Consider the following 12,512-nt stretch of genomic DNA (forward strand, 5'->3'; position numbering starts at 1 on the left):
TCTCTCTCTCTCTCAAAAATAAACAAAAGAACAGACCAAAGAAACAAAACACCTACAACACAGACAACTGGTTCGAGGTAAACCTCGAGAAGACAGAAAGAATTCTTACAAGTTAGAATTTCAGGCCAGGTGACCAAGGTCAACACCAACTGTCACAAGTCATGTTGATAACGTACCTTTGATGTGATGTGATAAAAATGGCACTTTTTACCTCTGTGATCTCCCTCCCCAGCCCACAGCTCCTGCCTAATCACGAGAAAAACATCAGGCAAATTCCAATAACACGGCATCCTACAATATCCCCACAGAGTCGTCCTCAAAACTGTCAAGGTCATCAAAAACAAGGGAAATCTGAGAAGCTACCACAGCCCAGAGGTGCCTACAGAGACACGAAGCTAAGTGTAGTATAGTGTCTTGGATGGGATCCTGCCACCTTGAAAAGGGACATTAGGTTAGGATGAAGGACTTTAGGGGCGCCTGGGTGGCTCAGTCGGTTGAGCGTCCGACTTCAGCTCAGGTCATGATCTCGCGGTTTGTGAGTTCGAGCCCCACGTCGGGCTCTGTGCTGACAGCTCGGAGCCTGGAGCCTGTTTCAGATTCTGTGTCTCCCTCTCTCTCTGACCCTCCCCTGTTCATGTTCTGTCTCTCTCTCTCTGTCAAAAATAAATAAACATTAAAAAAAAAAAAAGGTTTTAATAATACTGTATCAGTATTGGCTCGTTAATTATTAACAAACATACCACATTAACATACGATGCTAACTAAAAAAAATCAAGCAACGAAAGAAAAATAGACACCAGAAATGAACAATAATCCAAGCACATTAAAAATGGTCCAACTTCACTGATATTCAAATACCAACCCAAAAAGGTCTCTTTCAGTGTGACAGAGAGGGGGTGGAGGCCCGTGCGCGTTGTCTACTGGGAGGGGCGCAAGCGGGCACGCGGTCTGATACCGCAACGCCATCTCTAGGAATTTGTCCCAAGGAATCGGTTTGGATTCTAAGCAAGGATTTAGCCACGGCTACATTGTTTGTAGTGGCTCACAACTGGAGATAACGGTCATGTCCCACACCAGGGAGCTGGGTGACAGTGCCTGCTGGCCATTCCAAGGAAGACTACAATGGGGGAAACAGTTACGTTATTGAAAAATTATTTTGCTGTTTCTGATTATAAAAGATGACGTGCCTGGGGCACCCAGGTGGCTCATCAGTTAAGTGTCCAACGTCGGCTCAGATCATGATCTCACCATTTGTGAGTTCGAGCCCCGCGTCGGGTTCTGTGCCGACAGCTCGGAGCCTGGAGCCTGCTTCGGATTCTGCCTCTCCCTCTCTCTTTGCCCCTCCCCCACGCGTTCTCTGTTTCTCTCTCTCAAAAAAAATAAATACAAATTTAAAAAAAATGACGTGCTTCTCGTAAAAAATGTAGGGGTGCCTGGGTGGCTCAGTCAATCAAGCGTCCGACTCGTGGTTTTGGCTCAGGTCACCATCTCACAGTTTGTGAGTTCAAGCCCCGCATTGGGCTCTGCACTGACAGTACAGAGCCTGCTTGGGATTCTCTCTCTCCCTTTCTCTCTGCCCCTCTTGCGCTTGCTCTGTCTCTCAAAAATAAATAAGCTTCAAAAAAGTTTTTAAAAAATGATGTGCCTGTCATAAAATATGTAAATACTGCAAAGATGCACAAAGAAAAAGCGAAAGTTACAACAGTTCACCACCAGGGCTGGCACATCCCCCTCCTCCTGCACACGGATGCAGTCTTACGTGGGACTGTCCTATTACCTGATTTTTATTACTTGGTCTTATTTTGTGAACATCTTGCCATTTATTAAAATTTTTTTAATGTTTAATTTTTGAGAGAGAGAGAGAGAGAGGCAGAATGTGAGCAGGGGAGGGGCAGAGAGAGAGAGAGGGAGACACAAACCGAAGCAGGCTCCAGGCTCTGAGCTGTCAGCACAGAGCCTGATGTGGGGCTCAAACCCACAAGTCGTAAGATCGTGACCTGAGCTGAAGTTGGATGCCCAACTGACTGAGCCACCCAGGCGCCCCGACATCTTGCCATTTAAACGTAGGTCTTTGTTATTGCGTTTAAAATCTTCTTATTTTGGAATAAAACCAGATTTATCCAGAAGTTGCAAAGATAATCATACAAAGAGTTCCCATTTGCCCTCATCTGGCTTCTCCTGAGGCTGGCATCCTCCGTCGCCGTCTCACATTTGCCAAAACTAAAACATAAACCCCAGTACGATATGATGAACTGAACTACATACTTCGGGACTTCCCCAGTTTCCTTACAAACGTCCTCTGTCTGCTCCAGGGCCCGGACTGGGACATCACCCTGCACTCAGCCCTCTTTTTTACCAGCTGCCCTGATTCTGCTGGCTGTGGCCCCCTTGTTTCTGTCCCCACACCGGACTAACCGACGTCGGTCATTTCTAGTTTGTCACATCTGGACACTGCTGCAGGGAACATCTGTGGACGCAACAGTGACAGGGCCAGAAAAGGACTCTCCCGCCAGGGCCCCAGAGGCCCCCATTCCCAATCACAGAGCTCACAAGATGCGACCCTCACCCAGCTTCACTCCTTCTCCCTTCTCTACTCCTGGCAACTGGACCCTACCTCGCTGTCCCCGGGGCTCCCTGTGGCGCGCATGTGTGCATGTGCACGCGCGTGTCATGTGTGTGCGTGTGCACGTCGTGCGTGTACGTGTGCGCAGGCTCACCTTCCTCCACGTAGTCGATGGTGGAGAGATGCTGGAGGCGGCTGCACACCACGCTGCCCTGCCTCTGCAGCTGCGGGCGCTGAGCAGGAGATGGCAGGGAGCTGGCGGCCGAGGGCGGGCCGGACACAGTCTCCTGGGGGGTGGCGAGCTCTGAAGTCTGGTTCAGCTCGATGCAGTACTCGATGAGGCCGCTCATCAGCTCGGCCTGGGGGGGAGAAAGGGGCCACCCTGAGGCCTGGGCGGTGAGCCATGGCCCAGGACACGGCCTTCCTATACTCTGCAGGGCGAGATGGATAAGATGGACGGGCCCCTGCCTTCTGCTGGGGGAGGCCGAGGCGGAAACAAATGCCATTTACATAATAAAGGAAGGGGGGGTCAGGTGCTCTGTGGGCAGAGGGACAGGGGAGGCATCCACCTGGGGTGACTTCGGAGGTCAGTCCTGGAGGATAAGTAGGGGTCCCTGTCTCAGGTCTGGGAGGTAGGCTGGGCGAGAAAGAGCATTCTAGGCAGGAAGACCGAGTGCCATGGGTGGCAGCAGTCAGGCCAGATGGGAAAGAAACTCAGCTGCGCGGAGACGATAAGGAAGGCAGGAAGAGGGCTCAGGCGGGGCGTCCTGGGTGGAAGGAATGGAGGGAGTTGTCTGAGAGAAGAACCTGCAGGCCCATGAGGAAGGCGGTGGTGGTCAGGTCACAGGGCTGAGGGTGGGGGACGCCCTCTGAGCACGTTCTTCAAAGGCGACACCTTCTCAACCAATTTTAAACATAACGCATATTGACATAAAAGGTGAAGAGACCAGGTGTCAGTGAGCACAGTCCAGACACCATGTGATGGGGACACCAGGGGTCTGGTGGGTCCACGGACAGCCAGCCGTCAGCAGGTGGAGTCCCTCGGTTAGACAACATCCTCACCGAGTGCCTACCCCGTGCCAGGTCTACTATAGACAATGGGACACAGCAGGGACCGAGGAGGACCGAATGCCTGCCTCGTGCTCCCAAGAAGAGTACCCACGAGGGGTTGGGGGTCAGGGGCCAAGGGGATGGCCCCCCGCTGACAGAACAGCGGCCTGGCACCTGTGCCCGCACGGTGCAGCCAGAGGCCTCTCCGGAGCAACACAACCCTCCCTGGGAGGGGGGCAGGGCAGGAAACGCTGCCTGGGCCCAGAAGGAAAAGCTGGCATCCATTCTGCATGCCTGCCTCCTTTTCCCATGCAAAGATTGGCTGGTGAGTGGGAGGACAGCCAGTGGGGACAGAGGATACGGGGCTGTAAGCACAACAGGGAAGACCTCAAAGTTCCCTGGAACAAAACCTCAATCACAGCGTGATGCTTCAGAGGTCCAGGGAGCCTGCCATTAAAACGACCCCACATCTGACCAAATTAATATCCATTCAGGATAAAGCCTGGCAGACCAGTAACGGAAGGGACTATTAGCCTTCCTCGACCAGATGGGGGTGTCTGTGAAAAACCTGCAGCTAACACCATACGTATTTCGAGCAAGACCAAACAAACTCCCACCCAAGGTCAGGAGCAAGTCAGGATGTCTGCTCACACCTACTCAACACTGTACTGGAAGTCCAGGAGTGGAATCAGTCAAGACAAACAGAGGCACACACACCGGAGGGTCAGAATACACAGGACATGACTGTCTACAGAGAAAACCCCAAAGAGTCTGCAACAAAACTATTAAAACCAGCGAGTGAATTTAACAAAGTTGCAGGATGTATGAATGTGTAGATAACACAATCAATTGTATTTCTTTTTTCTTTTTTTCTTTTAGAGAAAGAGTGAGCACAGGAAAGGGGCAGAGGGAGAGAGGTTCTTAAGCAGGCTCTAAGCTCAGCACAGAGCCCGATGAGGGGCTCGATTCCACAACCCTGGGATCATGACCTAAACTGAAACCAAGGGTCAGACAGATGCTCAACCTAGGTACCCAGGTGCCCCCAAATCAACTGTACTTCTACATACTACAATGAACCGAAAATTGATATTTAAAGAGGGGATGTTTGCCTCTCCTTTTTTCTTCTTCCTGTTGTGGAGCATGTAGATGTGATGGTTGGAGTTAAAGCAGCCATCCTGGACCATGAGGTAAGTTTAAGAGAAGAGAATATGCGTGGTGAAGAAAGAAAGTTAAAGGACTCTGAGTTCACAATAACAGATCTGGACTGCCTACCTATAATGTTATGTGAGAGAAGAAGAAATTTTTTTATGTTCCAAAAAAACAAATAAATAAAAATAAATAAAAAAGTACCATCTAGGGTAGCACCAAGGAAAGAAAGAAAGAGAGAGAGAAAGAGAAGGAAAGAAAAAAAAAGACAACCTTAAGGATAAATATAATAAAAGATATACAATATCTCTATGCTGACAACTATAAAATATTAGTGAAAGAAATCAAAGCCAAATAAAGGGAGACATAGAAATTATTGGCCTGGAAGATTTAGGATGTTAATTCTCTCCAAAATTAATCTACAGATTCAATGGAATCTTAATCTCAGAAGACTTTTTGGGGGGGGGAGGGTAGGGTAACAATCAACAAGCTTTTCCTGAAATTTATATGGAAATGCAAAGGAACTGGGATAGTCAAAAACAATTTTGGAAAAGAACAAAGTCCTAGAAATCATACTACCTGATTTCAAGTTTACTATTAAGTTTCAGTCATCAGTACGGTGGGATTATTAGTGAAAGACAAACACATAGATCAAGGGCACAGAACAGACAATCCAGAAATAGACCCACACACACTTGGCCAACTGAATTTCAACAGAGACACAGGGCAATTCAATGAAGACAGGGTAGTCTCTTGAACAGATAATGCTGGAACAAAAAGAAAAAAAAAAAGAGAGAAAGAGAGAGAGAATGTTGATCTATACATCACACTTCATGTAAAAAATTAACTTGAAATGGAGGGACAGGGAGTGGCAGGCACACATCTGCGTGACGGCTGTGGACGGCTTGGCAGTGTCTCCTCAAGTGAGTGTGTGCTGACCTGGGGGCCCAGCCATCCCACTCCCAGGGGGACGCCCACGTATGCGTACAAAGCACACGCACGACAGTGATCACGACAGCGTTGCTGGCAACAGCCCCAAACGGGAAATCCAAGTGTCCATCAGCAATGGAGTGGGAAAGTCAAGGCCGGTGAACGTGGACGATGAGACATCGGAGAGCCTCTCCAAAAGATCAAGCCACTGCCGCCTGCAGGGGGGACAGAGCTCACAAACACACCACTGAGCAGAAGAAACCAGACAGAAGAGAACAAACTGAGGGAGCCTGTGCCAGAAGGTTCAAAAACAGGCAGAAAGACTCGAGGGTGACAAGTCAGGATGGGGGGGCCCTTGCTGGGAGGAGGCTCAAGGGGTCTCCTGGGGTCCTGGTTCTTTTTCTCAATCTGAAAGGTGTTACGTGGGTTTATTTTCAGAAAACCCGTGGAGCCATACACTTAGGATTTGGTAACTTTTCTCTACAGATGATACAATAACACATTTACTTTGAAAACGGGTCTAGCCTAGTGATGTCAAAATGACAGAATCATCAGCAGAAGTGGGGACAGTCGTGCATGCAAAGCCGTGAGAGGGAATACTTTGTGATGCTATAGGCCAGGGGGTCAGAGGAGCCACTGCAGGGGACAGGAGTGGCCAAGAGCTCACGGTCAAGCTGAGCCGGGGACGGAGGACAGCCATCTGTGTACTGGGTGTGGCAAGGCAGAGGCCACTGGGCTCGAAGCAGGGAGGTGCAGGGATGAGGCCTTGTGCACAGAGTGAAACAAAGGTGCCGAGGGGCCTTCGCCCCGCCACGCCCACTTCCCCTCTGAGAGCACCCAACTCCCAGGGGGCTTCGAGGACTGGAGCCAGTGCCGGCTGGTCACACAGCCACAAGCCCAGCGTGGCATCTGCAAACCGGGCCTCTGACTCCCAAGAGTGGCTCTGGCCCAGCTGACGTCAGCTCCCCTGGTCCTCAGGCGCTCGGCAGCCCTCTCGCCTCCTTGTCAGCCAGCCCGGAGCCTCCAGTAGCCTGGGACCCCTTGAGCCCAGGCTACCCCACCCTGACCTCGCCCCCGGTGCAGGCAATGCCCACTACCTGCTTGGAGTAGATCTTGAGCAGCCTGTTGACCGGGGTGCCCTCGTTGTCCCCATCGAACTCTAGCCACAGGACAGACTCCTCCTCCTCGGGAGAGGTGTGGTCCCACGACAGCTCCTGGAAACGCAGGCCCAGCAGGACGTGCTGGCCAGCGGGAGACACAGAGCTTGGATTCTCGGAGCCGAGTCCATTCCCCCACTCCAGCCTGCTCATGTGACACCAGGAGGGGACGCCTGGCCAGGCTATTTATCCCCAAGGCTGAGTCTAAATTCCTGTATGAGTTTCTCGGAGGAGTCCCCACTTTCATCAAACCCTCAAAGGGGGTTGTGGTCTGGGGAGGCTGAGAGCCCCTGACCCATGGCACTACTGACCAGCCGGTCAAGCCCCTGACAGTTGGGGCAGTCACATGGGAGAAGGGGTGGGGGGTAGGGGGCTTTTCCATGAGATCAGCTGGGTAGCCTCTCAGCAGGCTGAGCTGGGCTCTGGGCCCAGCATACTTGGGCACAGGTGCCCAGGAGGGGCTGGGGTCCCTCTCTGGGGGTAAGTCACCCAAAACTTTTCTGCTGGCTTAGGAGAGACTCTGGCCCAAGTGCAGAGAAACTGCCCCACAGGGCAGGATGCTGACACCACCATCTACGCAGGGAACCAACCGACAGCCTATGCCAAATACAGGGGAAGAAGCCCGACTCTGGCAGCCAGAGAGGGCTTCTAGTCATGAGGCTTTTCTGGAAAACCAATAGCTAGTCTCCAGCCATTGGTCCGGCAGAGTGGCCAGGCCAGGCCAGACCCCCTCCACCCAGAGGCTTTAATCCCAGCCCCAGCCTCCGCTTTCCCTAGCTGCCCTCCTGCCTAGCGTGATGACAGAAAAGCTGACCTAGAGCAGACCCCAAGGAAGCTCCCAGGATGACACTGGAAGCCCCAGGGACCGTCCAAGGGGGAGGGAAGCCACACAGGCCATCCAGTCTGCCTCCGGGCCAACCACCAGCCCGCGAGAAGCAGAAAGGCCCGTGTGAGCACCCCGTGCCCTCTCCAGTGAGGCTCCCTGCTCCCCCAACCCAGGTCCCACCCTGGAGAAGCTGGAGGTACCTTCTCCCTGCTGTCGATGACATGCACGCCCTCCAGACTGATGGCCACCACCACCGGCTTTCGCCCGCCCCGGTGCAAAAAGCCTTGGGCCGGCTTGTCAACCTCACCATGGAAGAAGGCACACCTGGGAAGGGGAACTGCCATTAGCCGGTCACCTCCCGCACCAGGAACAGACCGTCCGGGGTCACCCTCCTCAATGCTCTGGCCAGGCCCTGCCCTGGGCATATGAGAAGTTTAAGCCATTTTGGTGACCGACAGTTAAATGGAAACCTGCCCCTGGGGAGGGAGAAACAGAGAGGGGGTGGGAGGGAGGCTTCCTGGGGGTGGTGGCATCTGCACTGGCCATGCAGGACAGGAGGGCTTGAACAGGCAGGGGGAGGAGAGGAGCGTCACAGAGAAGGGCAGGCACCTCAGACGGAGAGAAGAGTGTGACCCTGGGGTGGGACAGCGGAGGCTACGTCCGGGGAACCGCCAGGAGGGGACGGGGCTGAGGCTGCTGGCAGCTGCCAGGCCGTATCAGGTTGGGAGAACTCCGCTGCCCACGGTCTGTCAGGCCAAGACCCTTCAGCAGCAGTGGGGTCAAGCTGCACCTGCTCGGGGCCATGAGGGGACAGGGGCCACTCAGGGAGGCTTCAGGGCTTGACACGGGGAAGGGGAAAAGGTATAGTGGCCTTGGCACACCAACTCACTGAGCCGCCACCCTCTCCCCCTGCCCCGCCACGTCCTTCCCTCTCCTACGTCTGCCTGGCCTGCCGCCCCCTCGCACCAGGCGAAGCCAGAGCCCTTGCTGAGTCCCACTCTCTGTGACAGCCTGCACCCTCGCTCCGGGACTGGCCTGGAGACAAGCACGTGCTCCTCCGGGTCCTGAGATCAGCCTTGCTCCTGTCCCTGCTCCTGGAAGACTTCTACAGGTTCAGCGGATGGCTGGGACTCCTACCTCACTGAGGACACGGAAGCAACCAGAAGCAGCCACTTGGCTACCCTCATCTCAGGTTCTCACCCTCTGTCGGATCAGCCTGATCTGTACACACACATTCACTCACCGTAAAAATTAAAAGCCTCTGCCCCCGCATCCACCCATAAAGGCTGCATCTCTGGACTCCACTGCACAGCACCGACCCCTAAGGGGCCAGCCACACCCACTGTCTCCTGTCTCTTCTCACTCTCCTCCACCCGCTGCCACCCCACGATGCTGAAACCAAGGTCAACCATCAGCCACCCAGGCACGTTGAATTTGACCCGGAAGCGGTAGCGTGCAACGCTTGGTCACTTCCTCTTCCCTGACACTTCCCTCTGCCTGGCTCGTAGAGACCCACCCGCCCGCCTCGCCGTCCCGGGGCCTCCTTGCGCCTGTCCACTCGCACCTCCTTGGCCATGTCTTCAGGCTCCAGGTTTCAAACTGCCCAGATGCTGATGCTCACCAATGACTACCCGACTCTAGACTCAGAAACCTAACTGCCCGCCCGGAATCGCCAGCTGGGTATCTAGTGAGCATCTCAGAATCAACACGTCCAAATCCAAACCCCCAAACCTTTCCCAACCCACTCCGTGGCACGGTCCCATCTCAGCTGATGACACCATCGTTCGTGTGCTCACGCCAGACACCTGGAGTTCTGCCTCCTCGCCTTCATCTGTCCCACTGTCCGTCTGTCTAGCAAATCCTGTCGACCGTACCCTCAAACACCCGGCATCTGACCGCATCTCACCTCCTGCGTTATTACCACCCGGCCTGAGCCGTATCTCCCCTTCGGGGCACGGCCACACTGTCCTCGCCGGTCACCCGGCTGCCGCTCGTGCCACCTGAGGTCTCTACTTCTGCTGCTGTCTGACTTCCCACCGGAAAGGCGGCCTCACCAGGCAGGGCCCGCGTCTCTCTGCTCACCGAGGTATCGCCGGCGCCTCGATCGCTGGCACGCAGCAGGTACCCGAGAGCCACCGACCACTGTTGGTGGCGTGAGAGAACTGGCCACGCGCAAGGTCCGCGGGCCCAGCGGCCAGGTGACCATGGCGGGTGGAAGGAGGGTCGCCGCCCGGCCTGGGACAGGTGCAAGGGGAGGACAGGGGTCCGGCTCGGTCCCCGTGGGGCCCGAGACACGCCCCACGTGAGGACAGAGCTCGGCGGGGGCAGAGGTGGGCACCCTGGCAGGCCGTGCAGACTGTTGGGCTGTCAGGGGAGGGGACAGCGGAGGCCCCGTGGCCGTGGCTGCCCGTGACGATGACAGCCAGGGGGTCGCTCACCCGTAAAAGGGCAGCTCGTGGCTCTTGAGGAGGTAGGCACGGTAGTGGGTGCTGAGGGAGGCCCCGCGCCCGCTGTCACCGCCGGCCGCTTCCTTCACCTTGCAGTAGGCGTTCAGCAGGCCCTGCTCCCCCGGCCCCGCCTTGGCCCCGCGGCCCCGGAGTGCAGCAAAGAGCCCGTGGCCCCGCTTGCAGAGGTGGGCGGGGAGGAAGGAGTCCAGCTTCTCCCTGTGGAGGAAGGAAGTGGGGGGCTCGGTGGGAGGCGGGGCTCCGGGGCGGGGGCCTGGCCAGAGGTGCCGAGGTCCTCAGGGTGCGGCGCGCTCACGGGCAGGGGCAGGCGAGGCCCCGGACGAGGACCGCCAGAGAGCCCACTGCCGCGAGCCCCGCGGCAAGCCTGGCTGGTGACAGGCCTGGAGGACAGGCTGGGACACCAAAGGGGGAGCCGAGACCAGGCCCGCTGCACAGCCAGCCTGTGGCCGGAGGGTTTCAGCGCAGCGTCTGTGTCACTGAGTCACGAAGGTTTGGATTTCCGAGTTAGTGGAACTTTTACAACCAAAAACCAGGACAGCCAGTGACCTACATATACCTCTCCACGGATTTTCTGCCAAAGAGGGACATAAAAAAAAAAAACACATCAACCCACAATCCGTCAACACAGGTCCAAGAAGAAAAGCTCGCAACCGTAAAGAACCTCGGCCTAACTGCACTGTTCCCGCGTCAGGCAGCGCTCTGACCGTGCGGGCTGCGTGCCAGCTGCTCCCAGCTGGGGGCAGCCGGAGGTGTGTCCTCGGGCAGCGAGGACCTTCTCAGAGGCCCAGCTTCCCCAGGGATAAAACGAGGACACCAACCGCTGGTTGCATGGAAGGGCACCAGCAGGTGCCTGGCACCTAAAAAGTACTGCTGAGGTTGCCATTTTCACCACAGAAGGGAGGGGTCTCTCCTGGGGCTTCTGGACGACCAAACACCCCCCGCCAGCGGGAAGGCTGAGGTGAGGAAGGAGCTTGCGCCGGCCTGGTGGCCAACAGCGGGGCAGTGTGAGAAGGGGTGTCCAGGGGGCCATCGCCCTTCTCGGGGCTGGCTGCCGTGGGCACTTTCGTTGCTTGTGCTCCCGTATCCCATCTTCCAGCGACAACTCTCGCCTGTCATCTGGAAATCCCGCCTTCCCCACACCCGTCCGTGGGGCCTGGGCAGGCTCAGGGCAGGCCCATCAGCGCTCTGGCCACCGTGTCTCCTTTGGTCGGACCTGAGGCTCAGCCAAGGGAAGGGGACGTCAGAGTGAGTCTGAGGACTCTTGTGGGTCAGGGAAGAGGCCTCTCCCAATACACAACTGGCCTGCCTGAGTGTGAGCTGGCCCAGAGGACACGGGGCCGGGCCAGGAGAACGAGGACAGGCGTCTGGGGATCTAACCTGAGCCTCTGCACCTCTGGATCCATCCAGAGCTGACAAAGTCCCTCAAGTACAAACACTTTGGGTTGCGTAAAGGAGGAAACACTCCCGAGGGGCAGGATCCCTACGGCCACCAGCCCCAGCCAGCTCCGTGGGGAGCCCTCCGGCTCGACTGAGCCAGGTGGTCGCTGTGAGGCCCCAGCTCTTAGTCACCTGGCACAGGGCCCTGTCTCTGCACATCCTCTCCCCCAACACGCCGCCCACTACAGTGCTGGGGTGGGAGGAGTCTGGGGTCTAGGAGCAGGCTGTGCTGAAAGTTCATCTCCACTGGAATTACCTCTAAACCTCAGGACCATTGTCCATGGAAGTCAGAGTCCGGCCTGGTGTGCTTCTGGGGCACACTCACTGTCACAGCAGAGAGCACTGCTTCTTGGGAGGGGGTGGGAAGCCCAGAGCCCGCAGGCTGGAGTGCCCGGGGAACGGGACCTCGTCCCTGGAGTGCGGAACTAAGCTGGACGGTCATTGGTGATGGGGGTCAGTCCCCGGAAGAACCAGCTCACCTCCCTCCTGACCTCAGATGGAGGCTCCACCCTCATGCACACCTGGGGGCTCCTCTCACAGGTGTCACTTCACCCAAAGCTCCCACTTCTCAGGCTCTTCAGCCCAGAGCAGACGAGGAAAAGGAGGCTCAGAGAGGTGGGGTGAGTTGCTCAAGGTCACACAGCGTCGGGGCCAGCCCCAGGGGGCCTACACCTCCCGACTCCAGATCTTGTCGGGTCACCTGCAAGCAGGGCTCCAGGACAACCCTCCCCACCCCGTGCCCCCGCCTCAGGTCCCACTAGCCCTCACCTCACGGCACAGGCAGTGGGCTGGCCAGGCTGGTAGGGCCCGAGCTGCACGCGGCACACCAGGGCGCCCAGGGCCTCGCAGTCCTCCACGTCACATGGGTACCGTGCGGCCAGCACGTTGCCTTTGGCCTCCTCATAGAGCAGCCGCAGGACCTCCTCGTCGTGGATCTG

The 12,512-nt window shown here is 56.3% G+C and overlaps 1 protein-coding gene across 7 annotated transcripts in view; it reads right to left on the reverse strand.

Moving 5' to 3' along the window:
* The window catches only part of FRMD8 (FERM domain containing 8), a 37,110-nt gene that overhangs the window by 12,706 nt on the left and 11,892 nt on the right, over positions 1 to 12,512 (reverse strand). For 3 of the 7 annotated variants that reach the window (XM_053202935.1, XM_053202940.1, XM_053202939.1), the window contains 6 exons: positions 12,343 to 12,509; positions 10,111 to 10,335; positions 7,873 to 7,996; positions 6,787 to 6,930; positions 2,718 to 2,922; positions 1,249 to 1,357 (listed from right to left, as the gene is read on the reverse strand). In XM_053202935.1, coding sequence (XP_053058910.1) covers positions 1,249 to 1,357; positions 2,718 to 2,922; positions 6,787 to 6,930; positions 7,873 to 7,996; positions 10,111 to 10,335; positions 12,343 to 12,509 — 974 coding nt within the window. Of the gene's footprint in view, positions 1 to 1,248; positions 1,358 to 2,717; positions 2,923 to 3,132; positions 3,331 to 6,786; positions 6,931 to 7,872; positions 7,997 to 10,110; positions 10,336 to 12,342; positions 12,510 to 12,512 lie in introns of those variants that run through there. The other 4 variants (XM_053202937.1, XM_053202938.1, XM_053202936.1 and 1 more) reach the window with 2 other exon arrangements.

Source organism: Acinonyx jubatus, chromosome D1 (assembly GCF_027475565.1).
Source record: "Acinonyx jubatus isolate Ajub_Pintada_27869175 chromosome D1, VMU_Ajub_asm_v1.0, whole genome shotgun sequence".
NCBI lineage: Eukaryota > Metazoa > Chordata > Mammalia > Carnivora > Felidae > Acinonyx > Acinonyx jubatus.